This window comes from Phallusia mammillata, chromosome 5, assembly GCF_965637545.1.
Source record: "Phallusia mammillata chromosome 5, kaPhaMamm4.hap1.1, whole genome shotgun sequence".
Taxonomy (NCBI): Eukaryota; Metazoa; Chordata; class Ascidiacea; order Phlebobranchia; family Ascidiidae; genus Phallusia; species Phallusia mammillata.
In genome coordinates, this window is record NC_137256.1 from 19156397 (window position 1) to 19173504 (window position 17108).

At 37.3% G+C, this 17108-nt stretch overlaps 3 protein-coding genes across 4 annotated transcripts; 1 reads left to right on the plus strand and 2 right to left on the minus strand.

Moving 5' to 3' along the window:
* The first annotated feature begins 3553 nt into the window (after positions 1 to 3553).
* Positions 3554 to 6099, plus strand: LOC145229514 (uncharacterized). Its single transcript, XM_080094869.1, has 4 exons — positions 3554 to 3979; positions 4425 to 4524; positions 4822 to 4989; positions 5878 to 6099. Exons 1-4 carry the CDS (start codon positions 3723 to 3725, stop codon positions 6037 to 6039), a joined length of 687 nt encoding a protein of 228 aa, XP_079950995.1. The 5' UTR covers positions 3554 to 3722; the 3' UTR covers positions 6040 to 6099.
* Positions 6100 to 7179: 1080 nt separating this feature from the next.
* On the minus strand, positions 7180 to 11344 carry LOC145229515 (small ribosomal subunit protein eS7-like). 2 transcript variants are annotated; one of them, XM_080094870.1, is made up of 6 exons: positions 11261 to 11344; positions 10753 to 10906; positions 9297 to 9440; positions 8815 to 8879; positions 8080 to 8230; positions 7180 to 7278 (listed from the first exon to the last, which is right to left on the minus strand). In XM_080094870.1, exons 2-6 carry the CDS (start codon positions 10897 to 10899, stop codon positions 7204 to 7206), a joined length of 582 nt encoding a protein of 193 aa, XP_079950996.1. In that variant the 5' UTR covers positions 10900 to 10906; positions 11261 to 11344; the 3' UTR covers positions 7180 to 7203. The 2 variants fall into 2 exon arrangements, with proteins under 2 accessions (XP_079950996.1, XP_079950997.1); XM_080094871.1 differs by lacking the exon at positions 11261 to 11344 and adding an exon at positions 11117 to 11242.
* A 2070-nt stretch (positions 11345 to 13414) lies between these two features.
* LOC145229653 (cathepsin 8-like) lies at positions 13415 to 16708 on the minus strand. The gene is made up of 7 exons (XM_080094988.1): positions 16645 to 16708; positions 16340 to 16482; positions 15884 to 16099; positions 15551 to 15733; positions 15207 to 15393; positions 14851 to 15046; positions 13415 to 13559 (listed from the first exon to the last, which is right to left on the minus strand). The coding sequence occupies exons 1-7, from the start codon at positions 16706 to 16708 to the stop codon at positions 13451 to 13453; spliced, it is 1098 nt and encodes a 365-aa protein (XP_079951114.1). The 3' UTR covers positions 13415 to 13450.
* Positions 16709 to 17108: the final 400 nt, after the last annotated feature.

Genomic DNA, 17108 nt, shown 5'->3' on the forward strand with positions numbered 1-17108 from the left:
TGGAAAACATAGTGAACAAGTTAATGGTACACCCAAAAATGCTGTTTCAAAGAAATATTTTGTCACCTAGCATGCCTAGACATTGCCACTTTTGTCAGTTTAGGACTGGTTTAATAAGTCATTTTACCCATTATTTTAATTTGTCAGTTTGTTTTGTTTTTATCCTGAGTGGCAGACAATGCCTGAATGCTTTATGCTCACAATGTGTGTTCACCTTCGAGGTGCCTGTTTTATTGCAAGTCCTTTAAATTATTTTTATTTTATTTTTTCTACTTGGGCAGTAGTAATCTCAAATGAGTTCGTGAACCACTGAGCATGAGCAAATGTCAGTCAAGTTTCTTGCTCAGGGAAACACAAGCAACTGAGGTAGGATTCGAACCCACAACCTTGAGGACACAAGGCAAGCACTCGGTTATCTTGGCAACATTTGCAATTAGGTGTAGTGCAACTTCTTTACTGCAGTCCCCAAGATTTCTAAGTGGGTAGGGCAACATGTGTTCATAAGGTTGTGAGTTCTAATCTCATTTTGGCCACATGTGTTTCCCTGAGCAAGAAACTTGAGTGGTGTTGCTTCCTAATGGGCTGCACTAAAACAAAGCCTCTGAAGTGAAAAAAAATAGAAACTGATTAGATAGATTTCAACAATCAAACAGGTCAACTTGAACTCATTGTTCACATAACACAGTCAGCAGGCATTGTCAGCCAACGAAGGTTAAAAATTAAACAAACAAAATAGCTGCAGAGAGCAGTTAATGTTACCTGTGTTTTAAATTGTAAAGATCACTTTTTTTTACGAATCTCAACCACATACAAAAAGTTGGCATACAAAGTCTTTAACATGCTTTCATAGTTTGTAAACGAGGACACTGTCTCAGCGTCTCAGACTATCGCTGATATTATTATAGGCAATTACTTATTTGTATTTTGATGATAAACGGATTCTGGCACTTAGGTTCATTCCAAGTGCCTTTACGCTACATATGGTATAAACACCTTTCCAGTTGTCCAGTTCATTCCCTTAAAATTAAAATTATTACAGTTTAAAATGTATTGAGTTCTAACCGATTTATGTCCCTCTAAACAGAAGTGTTTTGTTAATTTTAAGTTTGAAACGTACAAAAGAAACCTATAAAATTAAACAGAACAAAGCGTTAGTAGTTACTTGGCATTACTAACAATAAGAAGCTACACACAAAAATTGACTCAATCAAAGCAAAAATTTTTGCCAACCCCCGGTTACTACAATCCCATGAGCGTGACAAATTTCTCCGATACCGGCATCACCACAAAAGTTCCAAATGAAAAGCGCCCCTGGGCCCTGTGATACGATCAAGGTACTACCAAACCACAAAAACTTCAGGTACATGTTGAAAAAAGTGTGATAATAAAAGTTAAAACACTCTGGGGTGACACAATCTCTGACACCAAAACCAGTGTTTTTTTCTCGTCCGTTACTGGTTTGGGGTAATCGATCGTTTCCATCAGCTGTTATTCGTGTGTGAGATATTATGTCGAAGTCAGGCCCAAGACGAGATAAATTAGTGCATTTTACCATAGATAACTTATCTATTATTTTACACACTGCGTGTCGCGCAAGGCCCGAGACGGAAAATGTGCTGGTGCGAGACGTATTTCAAACCCTATTGGAATAACAGTCGTTACCAAAAGGGCCCTCATTTCTGTCAAAAGGAAAATCCACAACGCTCTACTCGGCAATAAGCAGCAATAATTTTTAACTTTGATGCAACAACACAAAATGCCCAAATCCGATTACAATTTTTAATTTTCAGTGTCATGGGGACTCTTAGTCTACGGGTCCTAGTGCGGCGCACCAGCTTGGCAACGACATAGGTCAGAAATTCCCAATGTGGTTGCGCGCACAGGTATTTTGAATTTATCGTATAAATGACGAGAATAGGCCAACAAAGTTTGGGGTCTTTGTCGTTAACCTCAAGGTCTTGAGTCTACGGTAGGCTGGTCACGAAGTAGCCGCTTTGTTATAAAATGTCCAGTTCAAACAAGACTTTTGGGTCGTCCTGGCGATTAAAATGACTTCGGACTGGGTACCACAACTCCTCACACACGAAAAAGATATTTGCAAAGCAAACTTGTAGTTCAGCGGTGTTCACTTATCATTATAGTTTGAGATCAACTGGTCTATAGTTAAAAAGGAAAAAGATCGCGGATAATTCAGAAAAAACAGTCATAAATGTAACTTTATCAGTTAGGCCTATTAATAAATTATTCATTTGTTTTAGAAACCGTACAATACAATTAAGCATGCGACAAAAAAAGTATTATAGTCAATATAATACCCAAATAAAAAAGCGATAGTAAAACGCTTAGCGGGATTGGCGAAGCCAAGTTCAAGCTCGGTTGCATATTGTTGGCCTTGTGAAGCCTAACAATGCTATAGAATTGACTGAATCCTTTGTCAAATTGTGTTTTATGCATTTTGACAAAAGAAGCGTCCGGCATAAAATCGATCGGGTACAGTAGGATGCTTTTCTTAAACAGAATTTACGTCAGATCTATGGAAAACAAACCGACCTGCGTGACTGTAGGGTTATCGATCAGCACCCTTCTTTGTGACGTCACCATAATCGAAAGAGAAAGAAAAATGAGCGAGATTTGGGTTGAATCGATTGCCACCCTCGCTTTAAATTAGCGATTATTCTTCGGTGCAGTAGGTATCGATTGAAGAGCATTGGAAATATTGACTGTGCACTGTTGTTGCTAATAGTGCACTACCTTCTGATGGCTTTATAAGCAACCTGTTAGATTAGATTTTGTACAATATTAATTGATTCATTTTGTGAAAAACGTGTAACTGTCTTAAGATTTGTATCAATGAGAACCACAAAGATTTAGCTGATAAAAGATGTAGCCAGGATATTTGACTAAATAGTTGAAGCGGAAGTTTTTGTAATACATCTTTTTGCTTGTCAGTAAAGAGTAAAATATTGATTGAAGCTACACAACAAAGGTTTGATATTAATACCTATATTACTCACATGTAAGGCTTCAAGTTTCGGCATTACGCCTAATAAAAGTTCATTGCGAAAAAATTAATCAAAATCAGTGCTGTAGGGTCCAGTGTAAGCCTTGCAATGACCAGTTATGCCGAGACTTTAACACCCTCCACTGCTGTTCTTTTTCCCTAGCTGCTGATTTATTAATGCGCTCAGCATTTCGGCCATTCCATACCTGAATAACTAACCATCCAAACCGCAGCTGGTGTCAGCAAAGGTTTTCAACGCAGTTTCAGACTGAGTTCGTATTGACAGGGTATGCTCTTGTTTCTGTAAGTGTTTAACACAGTATAGGTGACAAGTTATCACTATGAATGATCATAATTGCGGAAAAAGAGTATTAACAAAGGATAAAAACACAAAGTTGAAAAGTTAACTTTTCGCGTGTAAGCTGAGTGAGAGGCTTGTTAACTTTCTGGAATTATCGAAGGCGCTATGTTGCATCATTAATGCTTTCTGGGAGCATTTAAATGCAGCTTTTTGCATAGTTTTGCGCATACTATAATAGAGCATACATCAACAGGCTAGCTTAGTACACATACTTATAGACGGACTCTAAGTATAGCGTTGTCAAAAATCGTTAAAAGGGGCAACTTGTTTTATGTGACATCAAAATGTTTTGTAACCAGGCATTTTTTTAGTTTGTTCACAAATCAGTGAAAGCATGTGACTGTTTCAAGTCACTTAACAATGAAAATCTGTGGAAATGAAGCAACCAAAGGGGCTGAAAAAGAGCACGAGAGTTTCGAGGAGTCAAAAAAGCCACCAGAATGTTCCATGAGCTGTCGGTCTAAATCAACTTCGGACATCGAATCAAGTTGTACAGAAGATGGAGAGCAGAGATTTGGTGTACGAAGCTATCTGCATCATTTTTATGAGGATTGCGCAGGTGTTGCTTTGTGTCGAAAGGAACTGATAGTCCCAGATGAGATCGAAAAAAGGCAAAAGTAAGGAACTACACTTGATTAAACGAAAGGTTAAAATGGTATGTTTGCATAAATGTGAAGTAAGTTTTGGTTTCGACAGGCCTCTAGTTTGAAAGCATTTCTATGTTTTTGGCATCGGATTTAGTCAAGCGTGTACGTCACTAACAGTTTGACGTCAATAGAAAAAAAACATCTGGCAATTGGTTGGAAAGCTGCGATGTCAGCTGGGCTAAACACAATTTATCGATTTGTTACGCAAAACAACACTGTAATTTCTGTAAACATTGCACATACAACTGGCTTTCCAACACTTTTTTTCGTGCTTCATTAAGAAACACTTTTTATTGACGAAAACTTGTTGTAACGACGAACATATGTAGTTCATTTCCCAACACTTTTTATTGGTTGTTTTATTGCATTGCATTTAGCACAATGACTAACCGAGGATGTTGATTTAATTTTTTAGGCGAAAACGATTAGCACTTTGTGTGACGTGCGTTGCTGGCTTGCTATTGGCTATTAGTGGTCTCGTGATTTTGCTGTGCAGTTTTGCCGGAACTATACAGGTATGACCTTATAATTAAACAACTAGTTTCAACTCGAAAATATTCTTTTGGATTCTGTTTTTTACAGTAGATAGAATATTGGAGTTTCCAACAATTGTTTTCCAAGAAAATAATGTCAAATATAACGGTAACGTATTGTAACAACAGCTGTACTTGCTATTGAAACAACACGCGAATAGTTTTGCGCTTTAGTTGCAATTTAACTGCGAAATAAACCAGCAAAAGTTAATGCTATTGTGCGGTTTCGGCTGTAGGGCTATTTAACCAACAACGCCCAATTAACATTTAAATTGACAGATCACCGACGATTTGGGGAAAATGCCGGTATGGGGAAGTTACGTCATGATGATTTGCGGGGCATCAGTGTTTTGTATCGGCGGAATCGTTGCAGCGATTTGTGTTGTTCTCATTGGACTTGGAATCATCGAGATTAAGCAGGAACTACTGGAGCGGAACGAATTTCAGGTATTTATATATTTCTCTTAAGTCTTTTAAAAGTAATGTAAAAACAGTCCAGCGTTTTTTCTTGCAATTAACAAATAGTTTTCCAAACTGTTGCTATGTTTAGGCATTTTAAGAGCTTATATTTTTCTACCCAAAAGACATTTTTTTAAAATAGACAAATTATCACCACAAAACAGAACAAAAATGTTGCATTGTAATTACATCGCGTGAAAAACGCAGCTGTTTTGGTGCTCAAAGGATTCTTTGTACTGCCGCGATTTGTTAGTAAGAACAATCGATATATGTCTGTCTTCAAAGCAAGTCATCTACAAGCCACGATTTCGTAATCCGACATATCGATTTTTCGCAAGAAACAATAGCATAACATTAAGCAGCATGAAATGTTCTTTAAAGCTGTCTGCATGCCCAATAAAAGAGTTTGTTCAACCAGCTTTATAAAGTCAAACAAAAAATAAAAGGATCAAGCCAACAGATGATAAGCTGCAGACAATGCACATTGTTTCGACTTACAAGGTCTCATCAGTGCAGCTGGTAACGATAGATTGGCCACATTGCCTAATGTATCCATTCAACGACACTCCAGTTTGTTGGGGATAAGAAGTCTTAGAAACCATGCCTCGCCTATTCTGTGCGATGCCACAACTGATCATACACCACAGTCGAAACTGGCTCACAATGATCAAGGAACTCCTTGGCAACCAAAAAAGTGATGTCGGCCAACAAACTGGAGTGCCGTTGGATGGCTACAATAGCCCTCACGGCCAAACTCTCGTCATGAGCTGCACAGTCTGCACTGCAAGACTTCGTGGGTCGAAACAGTGTGTACTGTCTGCAGCGTATCAAACAATATAGTTTTACAGATTTTTAAATAAAAAATATTTTGTGCAGGAACGGCTATGGAGGGGTCTTTCAATAAAAGAGGCATCACAATCGGATTCGCCACGACGTTATGACGTAACAGCGGTGCAACCTCTGCTGCACCGAGAGCCTCATGACGTCACACAACATGTCACGCATCCGGATCAGTCGTCTACTGTTTCGTCACAATGATTTTCACACACATTTTTTCGTTGTTTTGTCATCAATACACCCTTTCGCCTGCATCACAAAGCATTTGACGCCATAGCAGGTTACAATGTTGTAACACTAGGTGACGCAGTTAAGCGATGTAAAATGAGTAGCGGTTTTATAACCTGGATAAGGGCAGATACTAAACTAGGCAAATGATCCAGGGTGCCTGACCCACACAGACATGAAAAAGCTTGATCGGGATTCGTCCCCGGAAGTGTCCTGGGTTCGAACCCCGTGAAAAAAACTGGATTGGGCTGAAACTTAGCCAAATCGTCTAGGGCGCCTAACCAACGTTCAGATTGAAAACCCTGATCGGGATTCGAACGCCAAAAAAAATTATAACGTGGATAGATTAAGTGACACCTGACCACGTGGCAATGATGTGGTGTTTGATGCGATTTTTACATGGCATATTTTATTGTTCGCAATAATTACCGAAGGTAATTAGTTATAATCGCAACATTTGTAATGTCCTGTGTCAAACAGTTAGGGTACCTATAAACTGAAGTACTATGTAAAACTACTTTTACCTTTCCACATCGGACTACATAAAATGTTTGGTGGTCTTAAAACTGCAACTTTTTCAGCCAAAATGTAATGTGTATCACATTTTGGAGCATTAAACATGATTTTTGGTAATAAGCAGTCTAGTGTGCCGAATCATTATTTACACCCAAGTTCGGGTATACGCCGATTAACTTGTTGCGATTCGGTCAAATCCAAATCTTTTACGAAAATTATTTTCAAACAGATCTTTTCTGCCTATTCGGGTACCCCCCATCTTTCAAATTGCACATGTACTAAAATCACATCAAGCCGTCAACGTTTATAATTTTTAAAAACATGTTTCTTTTGCTCACCTTCAGACAAAAGATTAGTTCATTCGCAGACAACCGCAAAAATCACAGCAACCGTTTTCCTGGTGGTAAAACATCTGTTTTTATGTTCTGTAGGACTTCGAGTGACGTCGTAATTATTATTTTTTGATCAGGCAAAACTGTCAAATATTTGCTATCGGTCTGAACCGAATTTAACCGATTAGGTGCATCACCATTAATAAGATACCAATCAACCACACTGAACTCTAGTCTGTTAAATGATAAACTCAAAGGCATGACATTTTTGATTGGGTTATTTATTCATTTAAATTCCGCCGGGAAACTCGAAGACAATGTCTTTTCCCGTCAACTTTTTGTAGACAGCGGAGTAGGTGTCCGTCTGTAACCATAACAACAAGCATCAATAACATGTGGTAGCAGCCACAACTTTCATCAATGGCACATGTTCGGTAAAGCTACTAACATATTATAGACTCACAAGTTTACAACTACTGAGTACTGATAGAAGGCATAATGAGCACAGTTATTTAAACTAACAGTGAGACTTGGATAGGGTTGAGGAATTTCTGGTTGGGAATGAGTTTTAACTGAATTTGACGTTCAGAACTACGTTTATGGGTTAGTTTCATTGTTATTTTTATTTTATCGAAAAACCTCACCCAATCCTCAGCAGTTTTCCACATTTTGCTTTTAAATATTCGGAAATGTTCTTTACACCACCAGGCGGCATTTAGTAAACTTTGTCTTTTGTGAGTTTTTATGTTAGTAGATCTATTATAGTGATCACTTAATATTACATAAACGATAAATTCATGTGCAGCAAGCACAAGAGGATATTTTGTAATCTGAAGATATTACCAGTGTAAATCATTGAAAAAATGACCTATAAAAAGCCAACCTCTTGTTCACAGAACCCCACACCCATAAGAGGTGTAATAAGGATTGTCGAAACGTTATTTTTACAAATATATTGGCTTGTCCATCCAAAAAAGCACAACCCACATTTGATGTCAAAAAGAGTCCATTTAGGCAACACTGAGCCAAACTGGGTTGAAATAATTATGGTGAAAAAAGGCATTTATGCCAACAGGAGCAAAATCACTAAACACAAAACAATGTTTGTAAAGGCAGAAGTGTATGGAAAGTATCAGTTGGTAAAGTAAAAAAATGATCAGCTAACCTTGTGTTCAACATTGTTTTGTTGAGCTTTGTCAAGATGAATCTTAATGATGCGCGAGCAGTCGAGCTTGACTCTTGTTCGCTTGCCAACAATCTCGGCAGGGAAAACAAGATCTTCCAAGATGTTGTCATGAACAGCTGTCAAAGTTCGACTGTGAACAACAAATTGAATTTTTAGGTCTAATACTGAGATGTAAAACAAACAGCTTAAAAAATTCCCATGGACAAATTTAATGGGTACAAAGTAGTGATGGGACGAGTACCTGGTACTCAGTATCGATCTATTTCAGTGGTATCGATACTCGTACTCGGTATCGAAATATTTTGTCTCAGTTTTCGATACCACATGCGAGTACCTAAGGCCGATTTACACCATATAAATACGGGCAACTTTATGCCAATATTTGCTTCGGACAGCACAAAAGTGGAAAAAAGTTTTGCCAGATTAAGTATATCTTTTTCTCTATCATGTATTCGGCATGTGTGTGTGCACGCCTGTACCCCGACCATGGGAGGTAAATTAACCAGTGATATACAACTAAGTACAACACTACACTTAAGTACTCAGTATCGAAGGTATATACATGTGGTACTCGTACTCGGTATCGGTACTCGCTTTAAAACCTGGTATCGTCCCATCACTAGTTCAAAGGCACTAAAAAATGGTTGAGTAATTTTAAGTGGTGTTAGTGGTAGTTGGCATTTTTAAAACTAATTGCTGTGACAAAAGGGTAACCTTCTTGGCCGCTTTTGCTTGTTCTTGATTCTTGTCTTCCTGGTTGGCTTGGGAAGAATCCTCCTCTGTTCAAAAAAGCAAACAATCATGTTTACTTTTAAATACGAAGACAAAGGAAAAAATAGAACAAATAACCTAAGTATACATTTTATATCTTATTTACATGTAGCAGGAAGTATTACAGCCACAAATGTGGACAATATTGACCACATCAAATCAATACAAAGTTAAAAAAGGATCAAATGTGAGATTAAAAAATGTATTTATGTCTGCACATGAAAAGCAATAATCACAAAAAGTTATAACTAGGCACCCAACAGGTGGAAATTACCTATTGCTAGAGGGTTGAAAACAACAAGAAAATATTATGTCCTGTTGCAGAAATACAAACCATGTTTATTTGCAGCACAATGATGTTTTTTACCTGTGGTAAATTGATTGCAACTATTATAAATGACACTGTATAAGAGCAGTGTAAGTACCTGTGCAATGAAAACAATATGTTTTCCGCTGAATTTTTTCTCCAGCTCACGAACAAGTCTGACTTGGATCTTCTGGAACTGTCGGAGTTGAGGGACAGGGACAAAGATGATGACAGCTTTGCGACCAGAACCAACATCAACTTCCTGTGTACAAAAGTGAAACTATTTAAGTAACAAATAAATGGGATACAAATTTCATATCTATTTAAAATTTTATGAGTGTAAAAATGTTACAAGTAAAAACCACATGTTTGATGTAATCATGGGCTATTATCAGCTAAAAACATGCTTAGTGTATTTTCGAAAAAAATATACAGCATGGTTTAGGTAACAAATGTAGGAAATAAAAGGCAGTCTGTAAATAACACTCGGCCACTGTGCCAGTTAGCAGAACATGGCAATTTCCAGTGATGGGGAGACTCAAGTCAGTGACTCGACTCGAGTCACCTTTTTAAAAGACTTGACTTGAGTCTCAATTGTGAAAAGACTCGACTTGACTTGGACTCGTCTCAGTAGAGACTTGACTCGGACTCGTTCTTTCACCAACAAAATGGAAATTTCTTATAATTAATAACCTGTTCAGTTGGCTTCAACTGAACAACAGCAGCAATTTACTATGCTATTCGAAGTTGTTTTTGCTTAATTTTAACGTAACGAAGTCGCTGCTACTGTACATGCACAAACTTTCTTACGCTGGCATTAAGCGTTGTACTTATTGTTTGGGTTAAGGTAATCGAATGCAGTACATGTCAAGGCTATGTATTTGCTTTTAAGTGCTTATATTACTGAACAAACGCTCAAGCGCATGCAGTAAAATTTAAATTTTTAGTTTTGAAAAACTCCTTTGAACAGATTGACTTTCTTTTCCACACTGTTTAATGAGTGTCAATTAACGTTTTTCATTGAAGTTGACCCTACTCTAAGAAAGGGACGTTGGTGGGATATGTTCACTGTAATTAAGCGGTGTCCAATTTTAAGGTTAAAAAGTCGAGATGAAGCATTCAAATAGATTAACTATCTAAACCTTTAGCCTTTCCTTGCAAAACCTTTTGGGACTTGTCTTGACTCGAACCGCTAATGACTTGACTCGACTTGGGACTCGAACCTCATTTGACTTGACTCGACTTGAGACTCTAACCCCTTGTGACTTGTGACTCGAACCCCTACTGACTTGACTTGAGACTCGACTGATAGGACTCGTTACCCAACCCTGGCAATTTCCGACAAGATCTCGAGTGTACAGGACCAACATGTCCCTTAAATCCTTGTGCAAGTCCAGTTTATGCAGACACACTGCAAGCGACATAGGTCAAGGCAGGGCAACTAAAGAGCCTTTGGTGCAAATTTCAGCAACAACTCAAAAAAATTAAAAACCAAAGCTTGTGCAGCTGCCATACTCTGCAGCACAGCAGCCATGCAGTATTTACATACGCCTGAATAAAATGGATTTACTCACCTTGGCAGCAGTTATGTAAAGTTCACGTAAATGTGTCTTCAAGTCACTATTATGCTCCAACTCGAGAATAGCCTGAGATATGGAAGTCTCAAATTCATCTGGTCTTTCATTGTTTGGTTTGATGATCTTTGCCCCCACACTAAACATCTTGAAGCTGAAAAAATATATAAAACATGCATTTAGTAACACTTAGATGAAAAGTTTGTTTAAAAAAATATACATAAATATTCATTAAACAATAAAGCAACATTTTTCACAAAATTCAGGTGCTAATGTATGCTATTTACCCGCTTTTTACCGTAAAACAAGGGTAGATACTTGAATTTTAATGGCAAAAAAGCAAACTTTTCTTAATGATTTATACCTTGACTGATTACTTTGCCGAACTCTTTAACTTACAACTATTAAACTAGACATTACAATGGGTACAAATGTGCTTTGTTTTAGCACCTGTTATGTCACAGAGGAAGATTTATAACGATAAAAATAATCTGGTTTTAATGCCTACCTTTAGCCGACACGGCGACCGTAAAAGAGGACTGCTTTTGATTTCTATGTGAATTGTGTGTTTTGTGGACTATAGAAACAAAAAAGTACTGACTAATCGGTAAGTACTTTTGAGAATTTGAGAGCCACGTGAAGGCTGTAAGTCACAAATATGTACATTGTATAAGAATAATGTGCGTTTAGACTAATTACTTTTTGAAAACGATTGTGGATTTTACTCGTCACCGACGGTGTCAGTAGTCGTTTTGTCATTTTAAAAATGGAGTGCATATGTAAGAAATACATATGTACTAAAACGACTGAAATAAAACTCGACTAAAACCGACTATTTGGCAGTTTTGTTAAATTCGACCAAACTATTTGTGTTTCTCCTCACCATGCAAGCAGCAATCCGATCGGTTGTATAGGCCAGGGGTCGGCAACCTTTTTTGCTCTGCGGACTGTTTTTAAAACTGAAATTTTATCGCGGACCGACCTTTAAAAAACTACAAATATTTAGCGATCAAACGGCTAAATTAGTTTATCATCCCCGGAAAACTTGGGCAAAATGTTTTAAAGCATTTAACCTGAAAAACATACGGCCCGGCAACGAACTACTGGCGGACCGGCGGTTACCGACCACTGGTATAGGCTATTTGCTGAATGTTTCTTAATGGACGAAAGTTATTTATTAACTGTTTATTCTACACTTATTTTGACCATCAAGTGAACAATAACGAAGTTTCAACGCATAAAAAACACTTTTTAAATATGCATTAAACGTGTTTGTGTACTGAAAAATATTTTTGTGCGTTGGGCGTTTGAATTTTAATCTATTTTTACAATATTTGACATTTTTTTTTAGTTATAAATTCGAGTAACCCAAACTTCCGGTATACCATACAAAATCAAGCAATATATTTTATTTGTGACTTAATCTGGTGGTAGCGACGAACTTGCGGTAGCTGCAGTTGTTTAAAACACGTATATAACATGCTTTCATAACATGTGGCCCGCAGGAAGATTCTGAGTGGCTCGCGTGGTATTTTTTGAAATGACTCATATTGGCAACTAAATCGCCTACGTCAGGGGTTCTTAACCTAGGGTGCACGCACCCCCAAGGGGTGCGAGAACTGTTCCTAGGGGTGCGGGGATGCTGAATCATTAAGGTTGGTTAGGTCTATTCTATTTAAGCAATTACAGAAGGGGGAGCGAAAATTGGTTAGTGATTTGCAAGGGGGTGCGAAAATTGGTTGGTGATTTGAAAGGGGTGCAGCAAGGAAAAAAGGTTAAGAACCACTGGCCTACGTAATTTTTGGCGAACTTTCATTTCGAAAAATTGACATTTATTGTTTGCTTTATTTCTTTGTTAATAAAGTAATACACAACTGTTCAAGTTACCTTTGTTGCGTCACAACGCGCATTGTTACGCATCACAATTTCTACATTGTTACTTCACAATCTGACTCGTGCTTGAAGAGTCAGTCAGTAAGTATCTTTGTTCATTGAGATACATCTGGTATCAGAGACTCGCGCAAAACGCATTTAGCAGTAAACATCTTTTGCACTCTGCAGTGATATAAATTATGCCAAACAGGAAACAAAAAGCAAGTAACGCCAACAGAACTTTCTAAGAAATGTTGACATGTGACTTCAAATCCCCTGTAAGATCAGTAATTTCTGACAGCCATACGGAAAAATCGCTTCACATTGCTCCATCGTCAGTCTTACCGAATATTGCCAAGCTTATTACAGAAAATCAGGTCCAAACTTAACATTGAAATGTCAACAAGTGGGAAAACCTTTGTTGACTTAACTATATCTTGGTGTGTTTATTGTTCTTTTGATTATAAACGAGGATAATACACATTTCTAAGATTAGAATTTTGGTGTGAGGATTTTAATTAGAAATTATAAGACAGCTATTTCTAAGATTCCAAATTAGCAGTAACACTCAAGTGGCCCGCGCAATCGGAAACCGCATGTGGCCCTTTGGCCAAAAAGGTTGGACACCCCTGCATTAGAAACACAACTGAAATTCTCCTGATCAACCACTTTTATTAAAAACAAGGCCAAAATAGTGGATTATATACCTTGATTTTTTTCTGACTAAAAAACAATCACAAAAGCGCAAAATAATGAAACATGACAGCAAACGTTTCAAAAATTTGTCTTGTTTAGTTTTGAGATCCAGGGCGCCTTGGGCTCTACCTTATGTCTCCTTTTTCACCACTGGATACATTGCATCACATACTTTCGGACCGAAGTCGACTCTACCTTTGCAAATTCTCTGATAACCGGAATTATTGTCACAACCCCAACTGAAATACAAAGACACTGCAGGCTTTAAAAAGTCTAAAATCATTCGCTTATATTAAAAATTAGTATCATATTGCCTTTGCTTTTATTTTCGGTTAAATTTATGGTTAAAGTAACATCGTAAATCACTCAACCGTATACCAACGTCACATCTCGCGTGGTGTGATTGCACCACAATACCTAAATCCCCAATGACGTAACAATACCCTTGTAATTTCTTTTTCTCCACTGTGCTTTTGGCCGTTTAGTATTGAGCAAATTCTACATAAAAGTTTGGACCACGTGTAGTTCGTTACTCGTTAGTTGCTGACTTATATAAGTTTGCAAACTTTGGATAAAGTAATGAAAGTGACTAAATATAATTTGTTTGTCATTAATAGATGGTAATGCTAACTTTATAACTCTAATGAGAATGACTAATGTTGCCTTTGCAACATTCCACTTATCCATTTATTACCCTCCGTCCCTTCCCCTTTTAATTATTAAGTGAATAGTAACGGGTCAAGTGACTCGATGGCCAATGTTTGGCTCTCACTGACCCGGTCGCGCAGTTACTACGTTCGTTTTATTTTGGTTGTGCAATTATTTAAATTTCAAAGCGTCACAAATAAATAAAACATTGAATTGAATTGAGCTGTGCATTAAAGTTGCCTATTGCCGTACATTTGAATGATACGTTTTTATGTTTGCAGAATGCTTTTGATGTCAAGATATTTATATATGTGATACCCTGGTCCAAAACTCTGGTAAGCTTTATTTCTGCTGGCATAAAAACGATTTCCATTCTTGAGTGAATGTTTTCTTCGCAGAAAATTGTGAACGTGAACGTGATTACCGTGTTGACGTGCTCAAATACAATTCACGCGTTTCCAGAAATTTGATTTATGATCTAGTGCAGTGGTTCTTAACCTGTGGGTAATTACCCCCAAAGGGGTAATTGGGCATTTTAAAAGGGGTAACATAGATTTTCTGTAATAGTTATCTTTAGATTCTTGATAATCAGATTTGCATGCTTAGTAGCTAAAAAGCAGTATCAACCTTCCCATTAACTGCATTTGAAATGAACCTTTGAATGTACAATAAATAATGACTTTGTTTTTCTGTGGGTTTATTTTGGATTGCAAGCTATATTAGGCGATGTTTTTCTAAAAAGGGGTAATTGATATCCATCAAAACAGTTTGTGGGTAACAACAGAAAAAAGGTTAAGAACCACTGATCTAGTGTGACGCCAGCGCGGTACCAGGCGCGCAGATTCCTGACGTTACATTAAAAAACTATACTATGTTCTTTACCTGTTTTTAATAATCCAGAACCTATCGGTACCAGTGCCATCACCCTCTGAATGATAGCCATACCCCACCACTAACACAGCATGATATTCAACGACATTTTCATTCCATGGAATAAGACCGTCGTCGTAAAATATTTCTGTTCCAGCATCAAGTTTAAACAACATGTAAAATGAATGCAGTTTAATGGGTACAATTTCTGCTTAAAATTCATTTGACCTTGTCACAAGTGGATAGCAAGTGAAATAGGCCTATTTAAAAAACGCGCAATGCCAAAAGTTGGACAAACAAAAGTAAACATTTAAATCTACTTTTTCAGACGACATATTTAGTAACTTAACGGCTGGGATATCATTTACCTTGTGAGTTTGACATTGCCAAAAGTTTGTGCAGCTGGAGAAGATGAGAAAATTTTAGCGTGACACACACCGGTCCATGGCGAGACACAGCGGCTTCCAGATCTTCTTCCGTTTCCCTAACATAATTAAACCTTGACCGGTCGAGTTCGACTGCAACATTCATTCCCTCCGACTTACAGTTATCACGCTGAATTTTTTTTAAAAAAGAAACATCATTGGAGGACAAAGGTTGTGTCTAATAAATGAAAAAACACCATTTCGCAATTTTATTGATGTGCATGTTACATAAAGTTAAATTCAAATTCCTTGTAAATGCAGTTTAAAATAAATAAATTAAGTTAAACCTGAAAAGGTGCACTTTGTGGATAGTCACTTTGACGGATTAAACCTTTATTCGCAATATAGTGAAATGCGATATCAAGCCGTCCTTTCTGATCCCCACCATCCATACAATCAACCAGTTGTTGAACAGACAAATTAACCAGTTCGCCGTTAACAATTTTGTTGTGCGATTCCACTGCGGAAACCTAACAAACGAAAAAAGGTGTTAGATTCTTATTTTCATGTTTTAAGATAAACCGTGTGATTTTTTTTAAACTTGGCACATGGAGACATTGATTTCATTAATACGGTAAAAACATTAACTTCGTCGTTCATACACTGATTTAAACACTTACTGCACTAAATATCCAACAAACAGGTAATGGATATTGGTTTTTAACTTCTGTAAGACAATCGGGATCGCGTTCTCTCCAATCAACGCTTTCAGGGATAGCTCCAGTTTCGTTGTCAGCCCCTGGTGGTTCGTGTTGATCATGTGCTAGTTCAGAAAATGCAGCAGCCCCCACTACCAGTTTCGGCTTGCAACTCATCCATGACAATTCTTCCAATTTCTGTATGACAACGGTTGCTGTTGCTGTAACTGTGCATACACTAAGTCAACCAATGTATTGTTTGAACTTAAGACTTGGAAACAAATCCCATTACTTATGGCAACAACATTAAATCACTAAAAGTTCGTTTAAATGTTTTAACAGAAGCGAAAATATAAATGAACATTTATTCAAACTTTAGTTAAGTTGTTTGGTAAAAACGAATAATTTTCATTTGCCACTTCATAAGTTTACCTTTACCTGATCACTATATCGGGTCTGCAGTATTCTGTATCTACGTTGTCCTTTTTCATACTCCTGGTTATGTTGTTTGACAATTTCGAGGTTCTGGTTCCAAATGTCTTTACGTTCATTTTGGACTTCCAGAGAATCATATTCTTTTTCTAAAAACCCATGCCACAGTGCACAATATTATCAATGTGTTTGTAATTTTTGCTAATGTTTTGTTTCCCAGCTATTAATGCGTTAAAACCATGGTGTAGTACGATTTTATTGTATAACACATTCTTTCTAGCAACTGGTATCACAAAAAGTTATATTTTTACCGTATTTTCCAATCCAGTCTTCAAAAGTCATATATTCTGGTTCTGAATGTTTGGCGGTTTCCATTGCTAAAACCTTCTTTTTGAAATGGTTGATGTATATAAACAATATATTGCTTGAAGTTAAACACGGATATTTTTTTCAATTTCAGCAACCTATTAGTCTAAATGCGTTTTTTGTGTGCAAAGGAACGAATTTTAATCAAGCCTATGTGGTGTAACCAAACTTTAGACGAAAAACAAAATATTATGAGGCCTTAACCTATATGTGCTGAAACTACCAATTCAAGTTTTCAATTTTGTATGACACCACAGTTGATTATTACACCTATTTACATTTTAATACGTTCTGTCAGGCCACCCGAAGCGAAAGAGCAGAACCTTAAACGAACCGTAGGTTTCAACGTTTGTGACTCGTTTTTGATTTGCAAAGGCAAATAATAAGGCGTGGGCGTACGGCGGGCACG

What these genes read in the sequence shown, in the direction of transcription:
- LOC145229514 (XM_080094869.1), top strand. Translation starts at nt 3,723, where the DNA reads ATGAAAATCTGTGGAAATGAAGCAACCAAAGGGGCTGAAAAAGAGCAC. An exon ending in GAGATCGAAAAAAGGCAAAA is followed by an intron (nt 3,980 to 4,424) that starts GTAAGGAACTAC and finishes TTAATTTTTTAG; the next exon opens with GCGAAAACGATTAGCACTTT. An exon ending in TGGAGCGGAACGAATTTCAG is followed by an intron (nt 4,990 to 5,877) that starts GTATTTATATAT and finishes TATTTTGTGCAG; the next exon opens with GAACGGCTATGGAGGGGTCT.
- LOC145229515 (XM_080094870.1), bottom strand. Translation starts at nt 10,899, where the DNA reads ATGTTTAGTGTGGGGGCAAAGATCATCAAACCAAACAATGAAAGACCA. An exon ending in TTTACATAACTGCTGCCAAG is followed by an intron (nt 9,441 to 10,752) that starts GTGAGTAAATCC and finishes TTTTGTACACAG; the next exon opens with GAAGTTGATGTTGGTTCTGG. An exon ending in ATATTGTTTTCATTGCACAG is followed by an intron (nt 8,880 to 9,296) that starts GTACTTACACTG and finishes TTTTTTGAACAG; the next exon opens with AGGAGGATTCTTCCCAAGCC.
- LOC145229653 (XM_080094988.1), bottom strand. Translation starts at nt 16,708, where the DNA reads ATGGAAACCGCCAAACATTCAGAACCAGAATATATGACTTTTGAAGAC. An exon ending in AGACCCGATATAGTGATCAG is followed by an intron (nt 16,100 to 16,339) that starts GTAAAGGTAAAC and finishes GTTGTCATACAG; the next exon opens with AAATTGGAAGAATTGTCATG. An exon ending in TTTGTTGGATATTTAGTGCA is followed by an intron (nt 15,734 to 15,883) that starts GTAAGTGTTTAA and finishes TTCGTTTGTTAG; the next exon opens with GTTTCCGCAGTGGAATCGCA.